The sequence below is a fragment of the Phoca vitulina genome, unplaced genomic scaffold (genome assembly GCF_004348235.1).
Source record: "Phoca vitulina isolate PV1807 unplaced genomic scaffold, GSC_HSeal_1.0 scaffold15, whole genome shotgun sequence".
Classification (NCBI taxonomy): domain Eukaryota; kingdom Metazoa; phylum Chordata; class Mammalia; order Carnivora; family Phocidae; genus Phoca; species Phoca vitulina.
Genome location: NW_022589718.1, coordinates 299857 through 325589, shown reverse-complemented (window position 1 = coordinate 325589; position 25733 = coordinate 299857). Strand labels below are relative to the sequence as shown.

The window sequence follows — 25733 nt, the reverse complement described above, 5'->3', positions numbered from 1 at the left end:
GTTCGTCTCCCCCTCCGATTCCCCCCCTTCACTTTTCCCTTCCTGCTATCTTCTTTTTTTTTTTTTTTTTAACATATAATGTATTATTTGTTTTAGAGGTACAGGTCTGTGATTCAACAGTCTTAACACAACTCACAGCATTCACCATAGCACATACCTTCCCCAATTTCTATCACCCAGCCACCCCATCCCTCCCAAACTCCACCACTTCAGCAACCCTCAGTTTGTTACCTGAGATTAAGAATTCCTCATATCAGTGAGATCATATGATACATGTCTTTCTCTGATTGACTTATTTCGCTCAGCATAACACCCTCCAGTTCCATCCACATCATTGCAAATGGCAAGATTTCATTCCTTTTGATGGCTGCATAATATTCCATAGTATATATATACCACATTCTTCTTTATCCATTCATCTGTCGATGGACATCTTGACTCTTTCCATAGTTTGGCTATTGTGGACATTGCTGCTATAAACATCAGGGTACACGTACCCCTTCGGATCAGTACATTTGTATCTTTGGGGTAAATACCCAGTAGTGCAATTGCTGGGTCATACGGTAGCTCTATTTTCAACTTTTTGAGGAATCTCCATACTGTTTTCCAGAGTGGTTGCACCAGCTTGCATTCCCACCAACAGTGTAGGAGGGTTCCCCTTTCTCCGCATCCCCACCAACATCTGTCGTTTCCTGTCTTGTTAATTTTAGCCATTCTGACTGGTGTGAGGGGGTATCTCATTGAGGTTTTGATTTGGATTTCCCTGATGCCGAGAGATGTTGAGCACTTTTTCATGTGTCTGTTGGCCATTTGGATGTCTTCTTTGGAAAAATGTCTGTTCATGTCTAAAGCTGCCTTTTCGCAAGTGTTTTTCTCTGGGCAAGAGTCCTTCCTTTGATATAACATCTACAATACTGAATCAGACAGCATCCCCTGTATGATGGCACCCATACTTGCAACACAGATGTAATAAAATGCTTTGGAATGGAGATATCACTAATGGGAAATATATTTGATTTATTTTTATTTTAAACATCTCAAATATTGTAATAATGCTCTATATAATAAAATGGAAAGAACGATTTGCTTTAAAAACCCCCCTTCCTTAGGAGTCCTCCCAGTCCAAAGAAGGAGTTTGAGTGCATTTTATTATATTCTATATCAACATTTTGCATATTATCAGAGCAGCTTTGTAAGGAACACTTTTACAATTCTCTTTTGTTCTATTCTTTATTGGAGCTTTTTTTCAGATGTTTACATTGGGAAGGACCATTTCTTACACAAACCCTTTTATTTTCTTCCTTTTGTGATAGATTAGGTGAGGAATATTAGAGCATGGGATGCTTCACCTTGGACCAGAAGTCTCTTTGTCAATAAGTCACCTTTTCAGAAAAAGGTGTGGCGTTAGCTGAAATCCGAAGATTACAAAGAATTTGCAGCATCCTCCTAAAATTGACACATTACTTTAAGTGAGAAAACAACAGGAGAAATGGAGACTGTCATTGATATTAGATTATCCATGCTCTTACATGGTCAGTTTATCTTGTACTGTCTTTATTTCCCTATGGAACCAGCACAGCTTCTAATTTATAAGTCAGCCACCTTGGCCTCTGCCAAAGCAGCATGTGTGTACCTGCTGGGCCCACACTGGTCCTTTCAGCTAGCTTTGTCTCTGCAGGAAACAACCCTTTGAAATTAAATTTCACATAACACAGCTGTTTCCCCAGCAGAAATCCTATTCTCTTGGCTTACTTTTTCATTTTCTCTGAAATCTCTGTAAAGGGCATGGCCGTCTTTGGCAAAACCATTCCATTGAATACGGAGCCACAGGATTTCTACCCACTCCATCCCAGAGTGAGCCTGGGGAGAGAGAAAAATGCTCTTGCATTCAACATTTGACAGAGGCAATGCAAAGAGAGATGCTGTTTCCAAGTTACCAGCTTTTCTTATCTTGCCCTCTCCCTCAGTTAAGTGAATTGGATTGAGTTTGACTCATCCAGATACTGAAGAAAAAGGGCTAAATATTGACAAGGGAATAACTTTGTGAACTTTGAATCTTTAGCATCAGTTTGTATTAGAGCTCCAAAATTAGATTGCCCACCATTCTTTTTTTCATGCCTTTTCACCCCATGTAAATTTGTCAGCATTAAAGATTCCTGTCCAAAGACTTCCAGTAATTGTTCTGTACTGGGTCCCTTCCATTTTTCTCAGATGGGCAGATGCTCTATCACTGCTCCCTACCACATCATGACTTCTAGTATCTTGGCACTCCTAAAGGTGCAGCAGGGGGTAGAGTGGGTGAGGGGATAGTATTGCCTAAGACAGGACACAGGGCCTCTACTCCCTTGATAAATTAATCAAGTAAATAATCTAAGGAGATCATAATGACTGGCAATTCACTTCTTTAAAGCCCACCTTCCCTTTATTATAAACACATACACAGCACACACACACACACAAAACCCCTCTCCCATTTAAATAACGATATATTTAGGCACTCATTCCATTATCAGATGCTCATCATTTATGTTTAAGCCTTTCATCAAGATTTCCCAACTGTGAAATAGCCTAATGATTTTTACCCATATGGAACAATGCAGTTAGTATTTCCTCATTAAGAGTGAAGAATAATAAGTCACCTCCCCCTTCAAAAGAAAAAAAGTCATTCAAGGCATAGCTTAAATTATACTGAGAAAGAGCTCTGAATCCTCTGTCTCCATTCATTCAGCTTCCTTCCCTACTTCCATCCCAAACAAAGAGGCTTATCCCGAAGGTTTTCAGTGACTGCTATAAGAAATTGAAGAGTTAATAAATATCTAATGCCTCTAAAGTTTATAATCCTGCCTGTGTGTTTATAACCCTCTCGTGACTATTCCTGTATTTAAAAAAATACATCCTTACAGAGCGCTGCTTTTTTATCTAATATCTAAGAGAATAATCATTTCTCGATCCGAGCATCACACATCAAAGAGGTAGGAAATGGGTTAGCAAACATACTAAGACAGCTTACTTCGGTGATCATTCAGCCAGAAATGACTAGTTAACTTTACATCCTCAACCAGATTCAACTTACCTTTGGCTAATACATAGCAAGTGTGCAATAGCTTATTTTCTTTCCCTTTAACCTCCTGCTTTGGTAAGAACTAATGGTTACCTTCTCTCTCTTATTGTACTCCCCTGGCTCCAGCTACTGTTTTACTGAAATATGAGACCATCTCTAATCATCTTCTATAATTAGAGTAACTAACTTTTGAGATTTTCTAACATGGACCCATTTTCAATTATTCTTCCTTATTGTTCCCATAAACCATGAAAAACCATGAAAATGTCAACATTCCAACCATTTCATGACTCCTGGATGGACACTTAAAAGTAACCCAAGCATCCTTTATCAGCTGAACTTTGGCAAAGAAACTACCATTCCGATACAGAGGGCCATACCAGGAAGAAAATCCATAGTGAATACATCTATTAGATTAGGACTATGCCAGTTTTTGAAAGTGCTATACACTGGTGACATGACTGTGAGCAAGATATAGTCCCTAAAGAAGCTTATACTCTGTCTGAAGAGATCAAAAAAACAAAACAAAACAAACTATCTGAATGCAATTTGATACATGCTACAAAAAGTATGGTATGGAAGCACTTAACTGAGCCTCAGGAAGAGAAAGGAAGATTGTGAAAGATTTCATGAAGTAAGTGATATTTAAGCCTACATTTAAAAGACAAATAGAAGTTAGTCATACAGAGGATTGGGACAGGGAGAGACCTGTGTGGATGCCTAACTGTGAAAGACCACAACACATTTGAGGAGCTATAGGTTCAATGGAGTATAAAGGGTATCCAAAGCAGATGGAAGAGCTTATAAAATTATGTTTAAGAGTTGAGATTTTATCTTAGAGCAATGTGGAGCTATCAGAAAGTATAAATGGGATGTGACATGATCAGATATATATTTTAGAAAGATCAGTCTGAATGTAGGATAGAGAGGATTGGAGTCAGATTCAATCAGAGACAGAGACCAGATTAGCTTGAACTATAGTAGGGATAACAGAAAGGGAGAAACATAGTCTAACTAGAGAGTTCAGTTTGTAGTGTTGAATTCAAGGTGTCTTTGGAATAATAAATGGATATGTCCAACAAACAGTTATGGATATTCAGATCTAGAGCTGAGGAGGGAACCTAGAAATACAGATTTGGAGAAGCCATCAAAAAAATAGTTAATGATTTCAGCCATTGGAATAAGTTATGTCACTCAGAGTAGAGTGAGGAGAAGATGGAGGATAGAACCAGTGGACCGCAGACACTTCGTATGTTTTCTAAGAGTTAAGTGAAGGAGCCTGAGGAACCTAAACAGTATAACCAGAGAGAGCCAAGAACAAAACAGAGAGAGACAGAGAGATGAGATACTACAGACGTCAAGAGATGGTAATAGCATTCCATGTTGTAAGATGGTTAAAGTAAGATAGGAATTGGAAGGTGTCACTTGAATTTACAAACAAGGAAATTATTGATAAAGCAGTTTCAGCAGAGTGGTGGGTATGGAAGCCAAAATGGACTGAGAATTAAAGACATACAGGCAAATGGGGCATCTGGGTAGCACAGTCTGTTGAGCATCCAACTCTTGGTTTCTGCTCAGGTCATGATCTCAGGGTGATGAGATCGAACCCCTCCTCGGGTCATGCTGAGCTGGGAGTCTGCTTGAGATTGTCTCTCTCCCTCTCCCTCTGCCCCTGCACCCCCCTCAAATAAATAAATAAATCTTTAAAAAAAAAAAAAAAGACATACAGGCAGAAAGTATATAGACAACTACTTTGAAGAGGATTGATTTATAGCTTCCACTTTGATCTTACCTCCACTCCCCTTTTCTGATACTCCCTTTCTGTGACTTTTACCAATAACATCCCCAGTTTCTAACTCATTTCTATTGAATCTCTTTTCTTTCCTGCTAGTGATTTCTCTCTAAAGTAAAATAAGTCCTTTTTCTTTCTTCTTTTCCCCTAGACAATTTCTGACATTATCCAAAGCTCTTGTTTTGCTGCTTCAGGTTACACACAGTCTTCCTGACCACCTCATTTCCCTTTCTGGTCCCCTTGCTTAATATCACTTAGTCACATTTGTCTCTAACTTTCAAGCAAAAAGTAAATCCACAGAGTATCACAATAGTAGTTTCAGAACCATTTATAAAATGTCATATTGGGAGCTATATCAGAAACAAACATGGTGTCTACCCCCTCAAAAAGCTTAGGGTTACAATGTAAATGAGAAGACCAATCTCATGCAATGAATGACTAGTGATATATAAACCAAATGTATAGGTGGAAAAAACATAGGATAAATGGAATAAAGTTGGGTGAATAACTGATTCCAGTTTCTAGAACTCTCTTAGGTACACCAAAATAGGGCATTTATGATAGAGTGGTTTTGTCTGTCTTCCAGCTAAGTAAGAATATACTCCTATTGTTGTTTGGTTTTCATACTTGCAGTATCCCTGAACCAAGGCAAGCTCATGCCTAAGAAATGTATACCCTATTAATGATTATTATTATTGGAATATAAAGTGTTCATTACAGAGGATTCTAATATTATCACTTTAATATAACACAGTTTATATATGCTTTAAAATATTGAAATTGCTATGAATTGATGATAAAATGAGTAAATTCTTGTTGGTCTTGATGATCCATCATTGTTCATATTCAGATATTAATTCATATCCATTTGTTAACTGAGAATGAGTCATCTGCTAGCTAAAGGCTTAGACAAGCCTTTGCTATCACAGAGCTTCAAAAGTTCTCTGTTGGTTTCTATCATGGGCTTTGTGCCTGACCTTGCTAGTCTGTGCCTTTTTCTTGAAAGTATTTTTTGTAAGCTTTATGACGGTATTTCTGTTACAGGTCTGGTGGTGACAAAACTGAACTATGTTACTCTTAAAATAAATTGTCAGGTGATTGATGGAACGGTTAAGAGAAATGGGTATAGGTCTCTGGTTAATACATGGCATTAATTGCTTGATTATTGCATTCTCCAGACCAGGCTCTTGAGAATCTTCTAGTGTCTTTTATCTCAAGGGTCTAGAAAACAGCCATTCAAACCTGACTATATTTGTCTTCACCAGGTCTTTCAAAGGTGAAAAATTAATTCGTTATCTAAAAATTTAGTTTGCTGTCACAATATCCTAGGAACTCTCTGTGCTTATAGCAAGATGTTCTCTTCGTTCCTTGGATTACTTGGAAGAGAGTTTTGTTCCAACTGCTTATAAGGTTTTTTACATCTGATTGGGAAGAGAGTTGTTTTTTGTTTCTGTTTTTGCAGTGTTTGAAGTATAGGTGGCATCAGGAGTGAGCCTGGACCCCAGGCAGAAGAAAGACACTGATGATTTAAGTCTTTTGACTGTGATGATGGCGGTCAGTCTGGGGCTGATATGACAAATACCATAGTGCCAGGAGCCGGCTTATCCCTGAGAGCAAAAGCTTTCCTGTATGCTCAGAGCATTTTTATTTCCTTTCATGAAACTGCTGGCTCTGTGCCCTTTCACACTTTGGAAAGTCTGTCTGGACTTCTCTCATTCTCTAAAACAATGGAAAATGCATGAAAGAAAAAGTTAACTAGGCTTTGAAGCCTAGTGTTTCCTTGGGAGAATGATGATAATATCCAAGTTTTCACTAGTCATAATTTAGTTGAATGACGTAGTCCAGCAGAGAAATGTGGCCATCATATAAGAGATATTCCGGAAATAATTGCAATTCTAAAAAAGACTGTAAATTTATAAAAAGACACTATAGCTAGAAACATACCTGGTTGCTGGGGCTTAAGACATATAGGCTGTGCTCTGAAGATTTCTCTTTAAAAACATAATTCTCATTCAAATGCCCAGTAAATAGTTTATTCCTGAAGAATTTTTTTGTCCCCACATGAAGAGATGATGCAGTGCTTTGTGGTTTTGATATAGGAAAGACGTTAGGGTTCAAAGCCAATGGCCAAGAAAGAATTCTTGAGATGTCTTTGGTACAAAAATGTGGTTTTATTAAAGCATGGGGACTGGACCCATAGGCAGGAAGAGCTGCACTGGGGTCACGAGGAGTGGCCCATTATATACTTTCAAGTTGGGCGGGGGGGCGGGGGGTGGGTAGGGATAGCGTAAGTCTCTAAGGAATGTTGGAAGCCAGGTTTCCAGGACCTTGAGGGGACTAGCTATTATGAGGAAAAGGTCATTTATTACTGTCTAATAAAACCTTAGTCATGAGACCCTTCAGATGTATATCGGTGGGCCATATGCTTGGGGGATGATTGCCAACACGTATCTTGGTGGGGGTGGGGGGTTTAGAGATATTAGAGATAAAGGAAGTTTCCAAAGGAAATTTTATATGTTAAAGTAGACTTACAGGATCCTGGTGGGGGGCGGGGTGGGGATTAGGCTAGGATTGCCTTTTGCCCTTAGCAAAGTAGTAACATTGAGGTAGTTGAGTCCCTAGACGAATGTCACTCTGCCTATTTCAAGGACTTGTCAATGGGCTGTAGGTAGTAAGGAAATTTAATAATTTTTCTTCTGCCTTTGTTTCCCACATCAGTTTCTTCCAAGTTATTCAAGTTTGAGACAGGTCCAGAACTCAAACTTCATTCCCCATTTACTACTCAGGTCCCTAGACAGTGCCTCTCTCCCTGTCTTCCTCCCTCTCATTTTCCCTCTCTTTCAATAAATATTCCCTCCTTTCAATAAATATTATACCCCCATCAATCACGTGAAAGTTGTAAAGGGAAACATGAATTAGACACTAACTTCATCTCACAGGGCTCTGAACTGAGGGATGGTAGGGTGGGTGATGGACAGACATATCAGTGTGGTCACATCATAACAAGCACATGTTAGTGATACCTAGAACTGAAAGGAAAGCAGAAAGCAGCCTCCTACCAATAAAAATAGAAGTATGGAAGGGTGCTCGAGATTTTTTTTTCTGCTTATAAACTTAAAGACTGCTTGAGTCTTTTCATATGTTAAGTCAAGGAACCCTATTAGCTTTTTCAAAGGCTGTTGATGGTTATCACCTCTGTCTAACTCTTCTAGTTCAGTTGTGGAATCATTAAAAATATAGATCCTAAATTCCTAGTTCAGTCACAAGACTGATTGTGGAAAATTTCCTGGGCTTCACAGAAGTCTGAGGCCTTACTGAGAAAGCATTTCAAGTCCTTCATGTTCTCCTGTGTCTGTAAGTGCTTGCTGTCTACGTAGACTAAGGAGGGTTACAGTGCAAATTGTTTCAGTGCATAACAAAGTTCTCCTACTACAGGCCGGTACCTCCACATTATTGTAATATATAATAGAAACATCTTGAATCCTTTGACTTTAACTTGTTTATTCTCCTAATTCTCTTTATTTTTCTGACACTAAAATTGCTTACCTAACATGAGAAAATTAGATGAAAAGATCCCTCAGGCTCCTTTCAATTTTTAAAGTTCTGCAAATAACTGATTGTCAGATGTGTAATTAGTTGAGTGATGGGCTAAAACATGCCTTCGTTTGATATGATCTTACTCCTCACTTCCCACATTTGTGGAAACATAGCACTTTTTTTGCTCCCTGGGAGAAGAAAAAGAAACTGAATGATTTTTAGAAAGCGATCTAACCAGAAATATTTAGAATTTTTAAAAAAGACAGTCACCAAGGTATAAAAAACACTTTTTTAAAAAAATCAAGGATTAGACTGTCTAGGATCCAGTTTCCTTTAATTACTAACATTTTTATTAATATCGTAGTTTCAAACAAGAATTTGTTTTCAATTTTCTAGTCTTTATTCTCTCATTGGAAATAAAGATCATTTCAACTTTGCTTTGAATTGTTTTAATTAAGTATACCAATTTTACCTATTTAATAAGGCGTGAAATAACATTTTGAAAACTGGAATCTGAGAATCTTTTTAATTGATATTGAAGAATTTCTTTTGAGATTTGGTCACTTTCCAAATGGGACTTTATATTTACCTAAAGAGTACAAGTTTTCAGACTGATACCAGTTATTTGTACATATATAGATGATTTTTGTATTAGTGTATTATGATTCAACTTTATAAGATGTTTAATTAACAAGCTTCGTAGGGGGAAGAAACTTCATTCCATACTTTAAATGAATTTAAAATAAATAGCATTGTAAAATCACATTATTGGTGCTTAATAGGGTTGGTGGAATGCTCTAATGAATTACACTAGATAAAAAAGACGTAGATTGCAACTGAACATGGAGGAGGGTAACATGTTTTTAGGCATCACTGTCACCTTTAATTTGTTTGAAAAAATGGATAGTAGTTAGATGTCATGGAGCATTTTCTTTTCTTACAGAAAATTTCTTGGTTGTATTTATCTTGCTGTTTCATATTATAGCTTGCATAGCAAAGATTCTTAGGTTTGAAGTGGTTTGATGATCATTTATCCCTTATTTCTTCCTTCCCAATTCCATCATTTAAACACTATCTTCTACTTTAAGTAGTGAAAAATAAAGATGTCAGAATAAACTCGGTAGGGTAAAGTCATTTCTTTTTATCCAATTGTCAATCCTAGTGTTTCCAATCTCACTCTGGAATTTGCTCATTTTTTATGGACTTGGAGCTTCAATTTCTAGTGGGACTTCAGAATGCCAAACATATTTTGTTTTTATTTAGCCTTTGTTTTTTTTTTTAATTGATGTGTAGTTGACATACAATATTATATTAGTTTCAGGTGTACAACACAGTGATTCAACATCTGTATACATTAGGAACTGATCACCATCATAAATCTGTTACCACATCTGTCACCATACAAAGTTTTACAATATTATGCACTATATTCCCTATGCTGTACATTGTATCTGCCTGTCTTATTTTATAACCAGAAGTATGTACCTTTTCACCCCCATTCAAAACAGGGGAATGGGGGTGAAAAGGTACATACTTTTCCTCCAACCCTCCTCCCCCTCTACTTTAGCAACCACCAGATTATCTGTATCTATGAGTCTGTTTCTGTTTTGTTTGTTCATTTCTTTCGTTTTTTAGATTCCACATGTAAGTGAAATCATATGCTATTTGTATTTCTCTGTCTAACTTATTTGACTTAGCATCATATCTTCTGAGTCCATACATGTTGCAAATGACAGGATTTCATTCTTTTGTATGTCCTGAGTAATATTCCATTGTATGTATGTATACACACAGACACACAAACACACACCCCACATCTTTAACCATTCATCTATTGATGAGCACTTAGGTTGCTTACATATCTTGGCTGTAGTAAAAAATGTTGCATTGAACTTGGGGTGCATATATCTTTTCAAATTAGTGTTTTTGTTTTCTGTGGATAAATATCCAGAAGCAGAATTTCTAGCTCATATGATAGTTCTATTTTTAATTTTTTGAGGACCCTCTGTACTGTTTTCCATAGTGACATCACCTTTTTGCATTCCCACACAATAGAGCACAACGGTTCCCTTTTATCTGCACCCTTGCCAACAATTGCTGTTCCCTCTCTTTTTGGTAATAACCATTCTGACAGGTGTAAATCTCATTGTTATTTTGATTACTATTTCCCTGATGATGAGCATTTTTTCACGTGTCTATTGGCCATCTATATGTCTTCTTTGGAGAAATATCTATCCATGTCCTCTGCCCATTTTTTAACTGGATTATTTATTTCTCTGATACTGAGTTGTGTGAGTTCTTTACGTAGTTTGGATAATAACCCCTTACCAGTTGTATCATTTGCAAATATCTTCTCCCATTCAGTATGTTGTCTTTTCATTTTGTTGGTGGTTTCCTGCACTGTGCAAAACCTTTCGTTTGATGTAGTCTCATTTGCTTATTTTCACTTTTGTTGCCCTTTCCTGAAGAAACAGATCAAAAAAATATACTGTTAAGACCAATGTTTAAGAGTTTACTGTCTATATTTTCTTTTGGAGTTTTATGATTTCTGGTCCTACATTTAGGTCCAGATTAATCCATTTTGAGTTTATTTTTATATATGGTGTAAGAAAGTGGTCCAGTTTCATTCTTTTGCATGCACTTGTCCAATTTTCCCAACAGCAATTATTAAAGACATTGTCTTCCCCATTGTATATTCTTGCCTCCTTTGTCAAAGATTAACTGAACATATAAGTGTGGGTTTATTTCTGTATTCTGTTCATTTATCTCTGTGTCTGTTTTTGTGCCAGTACCATAGTACCATACTGTTTTGATTACTACAGCTTTGTAGTATAGTTTGAAATCAGGGAGCATATTACTTTCAGCTTTGTTCTTCTTTCTCGAGATTGCTTTGACTGGGGTGTTTAGTGGCTCCGTACAAATTATAAGATTATTTGTTCTAGTTCTGTGAAAAAGACACTAGTATTGTGATTGGAATTGCAGTGAATCTGTAGATTGTTTGGGGGTAGTGGGTATTATGGACATTTTATCAATATTCTTTCAATCCATGTGCATGGAATATCTTTCCATTTGTATCATCTTCAGTTTCTTTTATCAGTTTCTTAGAAAGAATAGGTCTTTCACCTCATTGGTTAAATTTATTCCTAGATATCTTATTATTTTTGGTACAGTTTTAAATGGGATTGTTTTCTTAATTTCTCTTTCTGATAGTTCATTATTAGTATCAGGAAATACAACAGATATGTGCATATTAATTTTGTATCCTACAACTTTACCAAATTTATTTTAGTTCTAATAGTTTTTGGTGGATTCTTCAGGGTTTTCTATATGTAGTATCATGTCATCTGCAAATGGCAACAGTTTTACCTCTTCCTTACCTATTTGGTTTTTTCCTTTATTACCGTGGCTGGGATTCCCAATATTATGTCAAATAAAAGTGACAGGAGTGGGCATCCTTGTCTTGTTTCTGATTTTAGCTTTCAGCTCTTCACCATTAAGTCTGATGTTAGCTGTAGGTTTTTCATATATGGGCTTTATTATGTTGAGGTATGTTCCCTCTAAACCCAGTTTGTTGAGAGTTTTTATCTTAAACAGATATTGAATGTTATTAAGTGCTTTCTCTGCGTCTATTGAGATGATAATACTTTTTATCCTTTTTGTTAATATGGTATATCACATTGATTAATTTGCAAATATTGAAACATCCTTGCAATCCTGGAATAAATCCCACTTGATCATGGTATATGATCCTTTTAATGTATTGCTGAATTTAGTTTACTAATATTTTGTTCAGGATTTTTGCATCTGTGTTCATTAGGCATATTAGCCTATAATTGTCTCTTTTTGTGTTGTCTTTGGTTTTGGTATCAGGTAATGTTGGCCTTATAGAAAAACTTTCAGCATGTTCCAAATTCTTCAGTTTTTTGCAGCAGTTTGAGGATAGTTATTAATGTTTGATAGAATTTACCTGTGAAACCATCTGGTCCTGGACTTTTGTTTGAGAGGAGTTTTTCAGTTACTGGTTCAATTTTATTACTAGTAATTGGTCTGTTCACATTTTCTATTTCTTCTTGATTCAGTTTTGAAAAATTGTATGTTTTTAGGAATTTATCCATTTCTTCTGGGTTGTCCCCTTCATTAGCATGTAATTGTTCGTAGTAGTTTCTTATGATCCTTTGTGTTTCTGTGGTATCAGTTGTAACTTTTCTTATTTCTGATTTTATTGATTTGGGCTCTTTTTTCTCTTGATGAGTCTGGCTCAAGGTTGTTCAATTTAGTATTTCTTTTCAAAGAACCAGCTCTTAGTTTCATTGATCTTTTCTACCTTTTTAACTTTCTATCTCATTTATTTCCACTCTGATCTTTATTATTTCCTTCCTTTACGAACTTTAGGCTTTGTTCTTTTTCTAGTTCCTTTAGGTATAAAATATTCATTTGAGATTTTTCTTGTTTCTTGAGGTGGACCTGTATCACTGTAAACTTCCCTGTTAGAACCTCTTTTGTTGAATCCATTGTTTTGGACTATTGTTTTCTTTTTCATTTGCCTCAATATATTTTTTCCCTGTTTTCTTCTTTGACCCATTCGTTGTTTAGTAGCATGTTGTTAGCCTGTTTGTGTTTCTTGGGGTTTTTCCAGTTTTTTTTCTTATAATTTCATCCCTGAGGGAAACTTGCAAGTCCCAGTGGTATCCCAGACAATTCCTATGGGGCCCGATCTTGGGGCCAAGGCTGGGGACCAAGTTCCTACCTCAGGGCAGCCAACACAATGGCACTGCCCTCCCTGCCCTCTTCCTGCGCTCAGGCCTCCTGGACGGATGGATTGGTATCTTGTTTTTTATCCATTCAGCCACCCTGTGTCTTTTTTTTTTGGAGAATTTAGTCCATTTGCATTTAAAGTAATTATTGATAGATATGTGCTTATTGTCATTTTATTGATTGTTTTCTGATTGTTTTATAGTTCTTCTTTGTTCCTTTCTCTTGCCATCATCTGTTTGGATTTTGTGATTTTTTTCAGTGTTATAATATATTCTTTTCTCTTTATTTTTTGTGTATCTATTACAAGTTTACAGGTTTTTGGTTCATGGTTACCATGAGGTTCATTCATAGCACATATGGCAGACTATTTTAAGTTGCTAGTGGCTGAAGTTCCACCACAGTGTAAAAGCACTACATCTCCCCATCCCCCCACCATGTTTTATATTTTTGACGCCATATTTTACATCTTATTTTTTGTTATGTCTCTTGACTAACTGTTTTAGGTCTAGATGATTTTACTGCTTTTATCTTTTAACCTTCATACCAGCTATGTTAGTACTTGATCCTCTACCTTTACTATATGTTACCTTTAGCAGTAAGATTATTTCTTTCATATTTATTTTTCTAGTTATGGCCTTTTCTTTTCTGCTAGGGAAGTCCTTTTAACATTTCTCATAAGACCAATTTGATGTTGATGAACTCCTTTAGGTTTTGCTTTTCTGGGAAACTCCTTTTCTCTCCAATTCTGAGTGATAACCTTGCCAGATGAAGTATTCTTGGTTGTAGGTTTTTTCCTTTCAGTGCTTTGAATATATTGTGCCACTTCCTCCTGGACTGTAAAGTTATTCCCAAAAAACCAGCTGGTCATTGTATGGGGGTTCACTTGTACATGACTAGTTGTTTTTATCTTACTGCTTTTAAGATTTTCTCTTTAACTGTTGACACTTTGCTTATTATATGTCTTGGTATGGACCTTTTTGGGTTCATCTTGTTTGAGGCTCTCCATGCTTCCTGGACTTGGATGTCTGATTCCTTCTTCAGGTTAGGGAAGTTTTCACCCATTATTTCTTCAAATAGAGTTTCTGTTCCTTTTTCTCTTCTCCTTCTGGGACACTTTTAATATGAATGTTAGTATATTTGATGTTGTTCTATGGTCCTTTAAATTATCCTCATTTTTTAAAATTCTTTTTTCTTTTTACTATTACATTTAGGTGATTTCCACTACTTGTCTCCCAGATCACTGATCCATTCTTCCGCTTCATTTAATCTGCTGCTGTTGATTCCCTCTAGTGTATTTTTCATTTTAGTTATCGTATCCTTTAGCTCCGATGATTCTTTTTTATATTTTCTATCTTTGTTGAAGTTCTTACTATGTTTATCCATTCTTCTGATTTCAGTGAGCCTCTTTATGACCATCACTTTAAACTCTTTATCTGATAGATTGCATATGTCTGTTTCATTTAGTTCTTTTTGAGTTTTGTCTTGTTCTTTCATTTGGAATATATTCCTTTTTCTCTTCATTTTGCATAACTTTCTGTGTTTGTTTCTGTGTGTTAGGTAGATTGGTTACATCTCCCAGTTTTGAAGGAGTGGCTTTATGCAGAAGGTGTCCTGCAGCGCCCAGTAGTGCAAACTTTAGTCACCCAAGCCCTTGTGTTGGCAGTGTGAACCCTCTTGTAGCTGGGTCATGATTGGCAGACTCACTAGTTTACAGGACTATCTCAACATGGTTGTCTGTGAGGCTTGGCCACAACCACTATGGACATGCTGGTGACTAGGGTTGGCCCCCAACATAGCAAGCTGAGAGGCCTGGCTATGACAAATGTAGGAGTGCTGATGGGTGGGACAGGTGGGACAGGTTTCTGATGCAGCTGGCTGTGAGGTATGGCTGTGACTGTTGTAGATGCTCTGGTGTGCAGGGATGGCTCCCTGGGTTGGGGTCACTGATGCCAGCTGAGGCCACCACCATGTTTTGTGGGGCAGGGAGTCACTTGGGAGGAATGCTGGGCGGGGGTAGGCAGTTTGGCAGTGTAAGTCCACAGGCAAATGTTAGCATTAGGTGAACGGTGCTAGCCCAGTAGATGGAAAGTGTCAGAAATGGTTCCTGCCAGCACTTGCATCCCCAGACAACATTCCAACAGATCCCTCACTCTCTGATGCACACCCTAAAGTTAGTTGATGGATCTCCTTCTCTGTTAACCCAGGCACTTTTGAAACTGCTGCCTCTGTGCTGGGACTTGGAGCAAGTGAGTTGTGTTTGTACCCCGTAAACCCCCCCAGACCTAAGCCCCACTGATTTTTGAAGCCAGACATTATGGGTGCTTATCTGTCCGGTGCAGATCCCCTGGGCTGTGGAGCCCAATGTGTGGCCTGGAACCCTCCTTTCTCAGAGCCCTCGTTGGTTCTGAAATCCCTTTCTCTGTGGATCACTGAACCAGGGGTATGGTTCCTGACTAGACATCTCTGCCCCTTCTACCCAACTCTTTGTGGATTTTTTTTATTTCCTTAGTTGTATATGATCTGTTCTGCTATTTTTCAGTTTGTTCTCAGAGATAGTTGTTCTGTATGTAGTTGTAGCTTTTGGTGTGTGCATGGGAGGGGATGAGCTCAGGATCTTCCTACTCCATTATCTTGATCCTCTCCTATTTTGCCTTATTTTTTTCAAGGTAAAGTGATATTACTGTCAACTAGAGAAACGCAAGTTTGTTAGACTTAAAAACAAACTGAGGGTTGCTGGAGTGGTAGGGGGTGAAAGGGATGGGGTGGCTAGGTGATAGACATTGGGGAGGGTATGTGCTATGGTGAGTGCTGTGAATTGTGTAAGACTGTTGAATCACAGACCTGTACCTCTGAAACAAATAATACATTATATGTTTAAAAAAAAAAAAAGATAGTAGGAAGGGAAAAATGAAGGGGGGGAAATCGGAGGGGGAGAAGAACCATGAGAGACTATGGACTCTGAGAAATAAACAGGGTTCTAGAGGGGAGGGGGTGGGGGGATGGGTTAGCCTGGTGACGGGTATTAAAGAGGGCACGTACTGAATGGAGCACTGGATGTTATACGCAAACAATGAATCATGGAACACTACATCAAAAACTAATGATGTAATATATGGTGATTAACATAACATAATAAAAAAAAAATTCCTCAATTTTGGTTCCATCCTAACTACATAGATCTTGCCTACCATTTCTGTCCTGTGCAGTATTTTCCTTCCAATGTAAGATAAACTGGCAGTGTATCTTAGTTTTGGATCTGCCATAGAATAGAGTCCTCTTCAGCAACAATGGTACAGTTCTCCCAAGTTTGATAATTACTGTTTGCTTTTACTTAGGGCTATAATAAATGTTGCATTTTAAAATCCCTTGCACTTTTAGAGCAGTCTAAGAATGTCATCCTTTAGGCTTGGTTTTAAACAAAAATATCAGCAGATAGAATATGTTCTAAAAATATTTATATTCCTCCAAGTTCAAAGGCTTAAGTCATTCACTATTAATAGCTATCAATTGGTCTTATGTTTCTTATTGAACCTACAGCAGTTTGTTAGACATCATGATATAGGTAGGAGTTTAATTGATAAGAGCAGTTGTAATCATCCCAAGGGGTATTTGGGGACTGAGAAAAGATGAAAGACAACAGCAGAACTAACATCTGAAGATAGTCTAAAGAGGAGATAACAAAGAAATACTCAGTAAGGTAGGAGAAAAACCAGGAGTGTATTTTAAAAGAAGCAAAGGAAGACTTTCAAAAATATTGTTGACTTCATTGGGTGCCATATTATGAGAACAGACAATAATTTGTTGAATTTTTCAATTAAGAGGTCATTGATGACCTTTGCCAGAGCAGTTTCAGTGAAGCATAGAAATGAATTCCAGATTGCAGTGGGTTAAAAGGTAAAGTGGAAATCAATATATATAAAAACGGTTAATATGGACTTCTAACTCGTCATGTATAAAGGAAAAGAGGTGATGGCAGAGGAGAAAGCAATATTCAGAAGAGACTTATTTTACAAAGATAAGAGACTTGAAGTGTATTTATAGACTTTGGGGAAGAAGCCAGTAGATAGAGAATAATTAAAAATGTAGAAGAATGATAATAATCAGTGAAATAAGCTCCTAGGGAAGGTTAATGGAGGATTAGCCTTGAGCAGGCATCTTCTGTTTTTGGAAGAAAGAAAAGTGGTCACCAAATATGGTATTTATAGGGTATGTAAGCAGAAAGTTTTATATTTACAAGTTTGACCTTATAAAATACAAGATCAAACCATATGTTACTAAGAAATTATTATTAGAAACTATACCAGCTAGCATTTGAGTGGTTGCTATATGCTGTGAACACTGAGTTTAAGAAACAGTATCTCATTTAATTTCATCATACAGTTTGTGAAGAAAGTATTCTCACTACTTCTCAATCTTAGAAACTGAAGCTTAATAAGTTTAATTAACCCAAGGTCACGGAAACATTAAGTATCATATTGGAACTAGCTCCAGGGCACCTATGCTCTTAACCACAGTTGTGGTGGGTCAGGGGTGTTGAAGAGACTGGGGGATATTTGGCAGAATACAACAAAGAAGTTGTCATGGATATGTGAAAGAATTGTTAGGTGGCACTGAGTGCAGCCATAGCTGGAGGCCGTAAGTCAGTGCTGGCACGCATCTGTGCACCTGGCACGCATCTGTGCACCTGGGTTGATTATTTCTAGCAGCAGCTAGCAGCCCAAGTGAATAATCATATTGGGGTGGGAATTTTTTCATTCCAAACTGGGTAGATGAGAATATTAAGGCATAGCCTAGCAAAAATTCCTAAATTCTGAGAATAAAAAGAAATCTCTATAAGATTCCTAACAGAAAATACAGTAATATGGAAAAAAAAATCAGACTAGCATTGGACATTTGTAAAACTGGAAGGTAGAAGACAATAGAATAGCGTCTACAGATTACAGAGTAGAAGAGAACTGCAACCAAGACTTCTATACCTGTCAAAGAAAATGAAAAACATTTGGAAATAAAAACTAGAGTATATCATTCACCTGGAAAAAAAAAAATACTTGAAAGGAGAGAAAATAACCAAGGGATGAGAAAAAGGACCTCAAGATAGAAGAAAGAAAGTGAAGATAGAAGAAAGTGAGCAATTAAATCTAAAAGATAAGGAGAGACTCAGTGAACATGTAATGTAAGTGAAGTAAGGTTTCTTGAAACAGAAAATACATAATACAAGGTAATTTTAATAAGATTGCAGAAAAACATAATAAAGTATTTCAGCAAAGTTTAGGATTAATGAGAAGGAGGGAGGGAAGTTAAATTATTTTAAAAATCTTATCTTGTTGAGGTGGACTATTAGTAGAGAATTAGAACATTTTGATGGGAGAGAGAGCCTTTTAAGTTTCTATCTTATGTAACTAAGCACTACTGGATAAAGAACATTTTAAAATAATAAATAGCACATCATTTAAGGAAGAAAGCAGTCATAAGCCTAAATACATCAAACAACATAGCACCTAAAATGTGAAACAAAAACTATTAGAAATGCAAGGAGAGCTTAAAATACAATATAGTGAAAGAAAGAGGTCAGTATATTTGTCTCAAGAGGATGAACTTGTAGAAAAAATGATGCAGGAACATAGAGGGATTGAATCAATAAATATAAAAACACACATCCCTCAGAGAATATTATTTTTCTGTATGTCCATGGAACATTAACAAAAATCAAATATAGTTTGAAAACCTTAACAAATTTTGAAGAAATAGAACATTTTACAGAGTGCTATAAAATCTCTGGTCAGAAGCCAATAAAATTAGAAATATACAGTGATAAATAACTAAAACCTTAGGTACTTTAAACTTAAGAAACATACTATTTGACATGACTAAGCTCAAAGAAGAGATCAAAAAGTAAAGAAGAAACCAGAAAAACAAAGAACTAAGTTATCATCTTAAATTCAAACAGAAAACATAATCAAAAGAAACTAGTGAGAAGGAATTAAAGTAAAAGGCAAAATCATGGACCTAGACATCAAAAATGACACAGGAATTTCTGGGCTGATCCCTGTGCAAATTCCAATATCCAGTGTGTTAGAGATCAGTATGTATGCAAATGGAGGTAACATATAAATTCTCCGAAAATAATTTTGGCCCTGGTCTTTTATCCCCACTCCCCATTATTTATCTGCTTCAGATTCCTGTATGGAGCTAAGTGGTTAAAATGAGTGGCTGTTCAGCTAATGCAGGGTTCTATTGTAGCATAATCATGAGGTTGGAGGGGAGCTCTACCTCTAGTTGATACCTCCTACTGGAAGGAGATTTGTGAATCTTTGGAATGCTAAATCACTAAGAAAAATCTCATTTAAAAAAGACAAGACCCCAAAATGTAACTAGATTACAGCTTTATGCATTAATGGGAATTGTAGAACAGATAGGTATAAATATATTGTATTTATTTTAAGATTTCTATTTTCTTTATTAGTCATACTGCTCTGGATAACTGTCATTGTCAACAGCAGTTCTTAATCTCTGAGGCTTAATAAAATAGACTTGTTGCAATTTAAAGTAGTAATGTCATCATTTAACATTATAAATTTGGGTAACCTTTATATTCCTGTTGGTATTTACTGTGTATTTTAGGTTTTCCTTACCTTTGTTTCTCAGCACTCTCACTGACTGATCATTAAGAATCAACAGTTTATTTCTGTTGATTTCTGACTCCGTCTGAATTAATAGCAATAGTACATTTGAATTGCTTGATTTGTGGAGGGGATGGGGGAAGGAAGGAGGAGGTATGAGAAAGTGTAATTGTTTTTTTGGAAATTTGTAAAACCAGACTGTGATAAGAAAATAGATAATGTCTTCCTTTTAGGATTTTTTTTACTAATTAGAAGGTAAGAGAAGTGTGTGCTTATGTGTGTTTTCTTTACAGAAATGCAAGTTTATTTAGCATCATGTCTGACAGATTACGGGAAGGGGAAAGAGGGGACCTTACACACTAGAAAACATCTTCTAAAACAGTTTGTAATGTCGACTATATTTAATTGCCTTCTTTGAAGTCCTTTTTTATTCTAATGGACCTGTGGAAACTACTAAATATAATAATATGATAATCAAATTTGCTTTAAATTTTCATTATTGTACTAGTTGGGATTTTTTTATTGTTATTTTGGAGGGAAGCCTTTATAAATTTAAAGAGTTGTTTTTACATCGTGTCACTTTTTTCATGCAACTTCATGGATTTTCTAATTTCTTTTAGTTTTAGGGGTTTTTTTTTACTTTCATAAAAAGAGAAGGTGAAATCTGAACAAGATCTTGTCTTAATTTTCTTTGTATCCATGTTTCCATCTGTAGGATGAATATAAACCAGAAAAGGCCCTGTCTGAAGAGGATTTGAAAAACGCCGTGAGTGTGCATCATGCGCTGGCATCCAAGGCCACAGACTATGAGAAGAAGCCGAATGTGCTTAAACTTAAAACTGCCGACTGGAGAGTCTTGCTTTTTCAAGCCCAGTATGTTTCATGGGTTTGGTTTGGTCTCATGGTTTGCATAGCACCACCTTATACCATGAAATAGGATCAGAGTCTTCAGGGGAATTTGAGTTGGATTCAAAGTCATTAACTGATTACATCAGAGAGACAACTGCCTAAGAAAACTAGAATTATAAATAGAAACCCTGAGTTCAAGTTTTTTGTTTGCTACAAAGTAGCCCTGTGACTTTGAATCAGCCACTTACCATCTCTAGAACTTAATATTTTTATGAATAAAATATAAGCATTGTGGTGTACAAGTTTTATCACACAATAAGTAAAATAGACATGGATTCAAATCACCATTTCCTAGCTCTTTGTCCTGACACGTAATTTAACCTCTCTGAACCTTAGCTTGTCACTACTGCAGATGATAATGTTTATCTCACAAGGTTCTTGTGAGAATTAAATGAGATCAAGTATATGAAATACTTCATATAGTGCCTGGCACACAGAAACTGTTCAGTAAATGTAGATTTCCATTTTGTTCCCTCTGTCTCTCTTCTCTCTTCCTTCTGAGCTCTAATAGTCTTTGATAAAACTAGAAGAAAAAGATAAAATTATATTGTGGGCAAGGAAATGGGATGGATTGCCAGTTTAATAAGGGGTCCACGACAGCCTTCAGATTAGAAGTGGAGCACTTCACACGGACAATTCTGGATCTGTGAAGTGAGAAACTGTGGATTTTCAGAACTGAGCCTCTAGAACAGGAATCTTTATAGGCGCACACATAGCATCAGTGTCTGTGGCAGTATTAATTCTTCACGGCATGCTTTCCACAGCCTGAGCTTGACTTCAGAATCACTCTCAACACAACACCACCAATTGACTTCAGTTGGCAGTGGTCTTAAGTTTTGACATCAAGATAGTGAACACAAGTATTGCTTGTTGATCGTAGCAATGTAAGATCAAAAAAAAAAGAAATAAGAACAACAGCAGGTACTCTGGTGGTTTACGAATGTTGAATTTGCGGAGGTATGAAATTGTTGACATCAGGTGAGGAGGAAGCTGTAAGGAAATCCAAGTTACACAGGATTTTTTTTAGTGTGGGAGTAAGATAGCTTTAACATCACAGAGGGAATCATAGCCAGATGTTAATTACAGCTATTAGTCATCAGAGTCCTTCAAAGTATTCTATTCTCCAACACTTTTTTTACTAAAATACCAAATACGATAACTAAGAAGCTCTAATTACTTCAGATAGAATTGATGCAGAAATCAGTGAATTAACAGAGCCAGAGAAATCAGATTAGAGAAGCATCTGGGGTGCAAAGAGTTGATTTCTAGTGTGGTCTCAGGTTAATGTGATTTCTCAGAGTAACCGGTAAAGGAAATTATTTTATGTGGGCTGACATTTTGTCCATCTTCTGTTTATTGATTATATATACATGGTGGATCAACTATCCTGGCTCATGACTATTTCTCCCATTCATTTATGAATTCACAAATATTGATAAGCGCTGTCAGTGCTGGTAGCTGCAAATATATGACATTTCAAGTTAGAAGTATGTTAATGACATCAGATGATTTTCACATCCTGTCAGGTAGATTTTTAACATCCTTTCGGGATATACCTTATGATGATTAATCTCACCTGGGTTAAGTGTACAATTCAATGATTTTTAGCAAATTTACAGAATTGTGCAGCCCTCACCACAGTCCAGTTTTGGAACACTTCTGTCACCCCAAAGAGATCCTCCATGACCATTTTGTAGTCACTCCCCGTTTTTACCCCCAACCCCAGACACCACTAATCTCCTTTCTGTCTCTATAGTATTGCCTTTACTGGACTTTTCATATACATGGAATCATATAATGATATATGACTGGCTTTTTTCACTTACTGTAAAGTTTTGGGGGTTCACCATGTAGTAACATATCTGCACTTCATGCCTTTATTGCTGAGTAGTATTCCACTGTATGGATGTATGCCACATTTTTTTATTCATTCGCTAGTTGATAGACATTTGGATTGTTTCCCCTTTTGGACTCTTATGCTATGAACATTCACATACAAATCTTTTTGTGCCTATATGTTTTTATTTCTCTTGGGTATATACCTAGGAGTAGAATTGCTGGGTTATATGATAAATTTATAGTTAACTTTTCAAGAAACTAAAGCTGCTTTCCTAGTGGGTGTTCCCTTTTTTACATTCCTTTTAAGTTCTATCAATTTGTCCCTCAGTTGGATTTTAAAATTGAATTATGTGATTGGAAGAGATGAGTTAATTTTTTAATTAATTTTTGACTGAGCCTAGTATCAAAGTAGGGACTTAATATTTATTATCAAGTGATTTTGCTTTTTTTCCGCTTCTGTATCCTTGAAGGATAATCATAGCCTTATACTATAATGATCATAGGTTCCTGGGCCTCTTATTACCATGGTGATTGCTGTTGAAAATGTTAATCTCAGTGAAATTTTGTTAGGAATTAATTGTACCAAGAAAAATAAATAAATGATTTTATTTGCCTTTTTAAATTGGTAATGAGAAATGGGCAAGGTGTGATGCACTTAAGATAGAGAAATACCCTGATGTAAATTTATCTGTTTCTCATAGGAGTCCAGAGGAAATGCAAGGGTGGATAAGCAAAATTAATTGTGTTGCAGCTGTATTTTCTGCACCACCATTTCCAGCTGCCATTGGATCTCAGAAAAAGTTTAGTCGTCCACTTCTGCCTGCAACTACAACAAAATTGTCTCAGGTATGTCATTTTGATAGTGCTTTGACTTTGGGAAAAAACCCTTTGTAAAATAATCTTATTAACATTTGATTGGAATAATACTCCACATTTTGGCAGCAAGGATGAGAACTTGCCTTGGAAGGTCTATTGTATAAATGGGGCAAAATGCAGTGTACTGGGTTTTACACTTCATATTGGAAGCTGACACAATTGAGTCATGGTTGGTAGGACACATACTTTGAATACGTTTCAAAAATTTATAGTAGTTACTACTCAGTCATATGGGACTAGATTACTTTGTTTTTATTTTTTTTTAATTGAAGTATAGTTGACACAGAGTGTTACATTAGTTTCAGTTGTACAGCATAGTGATTCAGTAAATCTCTTTGTTGTGCTGTGCTCACCACAAGTGTAGTATCATCTGTCCCCATGCACACTGTTACAATACCATTGACTATATGCCCTATGCTGTACTTTTCATCCCCATGACTTACTCATTCCATACCTGGAAACCTATGTCTCCTATTCTCTACTTCACCCATTTTGCCCATTCTCCACCCCTCCTCCCCTCTGGGAACTATTAGTCTGTTTTCTCTATTTATGGGTCTGTCTCTGCTTTTTCCTTATTTGTTGATTCATTTGTTTTGTTCTTTAGATTCCACATATAAGTGGAATTTTATGGTATTTGTCTTTTTCTGTATGACTTATTTCACTTAGCATTATACCCTCTTAGGTCTGTCCATGTTGTTGCAAATGGTGGCTTAGGTTTCTCGTTCTGTTTGTACTAACAGCTCATATTTAAAATGACTGGCTAGTGTTAGACGCCCTGGCTTGAAAACAAGCTAGCCAGCTATTTATTTATTTATTTAATGGAACTTTTCCCATATCTCAGGCTGTATTTTATGCTGGGGGCATGTAAGAATATTCCCAGGGATCCACTATCCACAGTACAGTGGGGCATAGACTTCCCTACCTCTTAGGGAGGACCATGTGGGTTTTCCTAGGTAATCAAGACAATGTACAGTAGAACGGTATTGCAAATGTAGTCACCTAAGCTGCTCTCCTCTTGTCAGATCGATCTCTCTAAAGATCATATTTTATGTCCCTCTCTTCCTTAAAACTCTGTTCTAAGGACACTGTAAACAGACCCGTTTTGTCAATTTTAAACCTGTCTGCACTGCCCCTATTGCCATTGACTAGTTAAGGATTTTGGAAGCTACTTTGATGTCCATGTGAATTTCTTATTGGTGCAATAGTAGAAATAGTTTCATCTGGCTCTAGTCAACCAGGTGTTGATAATCACTGACTCCTCTGCCTACCTGATATCATGGATTATCACTGTGCTATGTGCCTGTTACACTTGAGAGACTATTTTAGGCTCTGGAGACAGAAAGACAAATGAAACCCAGATACTCTTTGGATACAAAACATGCAAGTAAGTATAATACAGTTTGGTTAGAGTATAGGAAGGATACGTCCAGAGTGCTATGGGAATACAAGAAGGGACATTTAGCCTGGCTTGTAGGTGGAGGAGGAAGTTTGGTATCTACTATGAAACTTAAAGGATGAGTAGCAGTTAGATGTGATGTGGGAAGAGAAAATGATGCCGCAGAGGATCAAAAAGGCCCAGAAGAGAAAGCCCTGAGATGTGGAATCACATATAAAAGGCAAGATGCATTCTTCTGTAGAAGTAAGGCCAAATGATGAAAGGTCTTTTATGTCATGTATAGGATTTTGGATGCTTCACTGGTTCCCCAGCATCCTTAGGATAACAGTTTAAGCAAGTGACCAAATTTGTGCTGTAAAAATTACTTATGTTACAACAGGAAGAAAGTATTAGAGGAGGAAATACTAGAAGCAGAAAGCCTAATTTTAAAGGCATGGGAGGGGCGCCTGGGTGGCTCAGTCAGTTAAACATCTGCCTTCGGCTCAGGTCATGGTCCCAGGGTCCTGGGATCGAGCCCTGCTTCTCCCTCTCCTTCTGCCTGCAGCTCCCCCTGCTTATTCTCTCTCTCTCTCTTTCCCAAATAAATAAGTAAATCTTTAAAACGAATAAGATAAAAATAAAGGCAAGGGAAATAATGAGAGGAAAAATAACAAAGTTATTTGTAGAAGAGGTGGATAAAGTGGAAGTATTTGAGACATCTTGAAAGTGTGGAATGAGTGTTCTTAATGGCTCACTGAAGTAAAGGGATAAGGACTGTCATCTAGGCTTCGGCAGCTGGGGATTGTGCTGTCTGACTTGGCTTTTGTGACCTCACCATCTGGTTTTCATCCTGTTGCTTCTTCCTAGGGTTCTTTCCTGGGTCCTTTTCCTCTTTCTACTTCCAAATGTTGCGATGCTCAGTGCTCAGAAGGAGACCAAAATGGACACTTGAGAAACAGTTTTTCTGTT

The 25733-nt window shown here is 36.8% G+C and overlaps 1 protein-coding gene across 6 annotated transcripts in view; it reads left to right on the top strand.

Moving 5' to 3' along the window:
• The window catches only part of PSD3 (pleckstrin and Sec7 domain containing 3), a 602311-nt gene that overhangs the window by 522030 nt on the left and 54548 nt on the right, over positions 1–25733 (top strand). For all 6 annotated transcript variants that reach the window (XM_032413272.1, XM_032413271.1, XM_032413273.1 and 3 more), the window contains 2 exons: positions 20481–20638; positions 23215–23359. In XM_032413272.1, coding sequence (XP_032269163.1) covers positions 20481–20638; positions 23215–23359 — 303 coding nt within the window. The remainder of the gene's footprint in view (positions 1–20480; positions 20639–23214; positions 23360–25733) is intronic.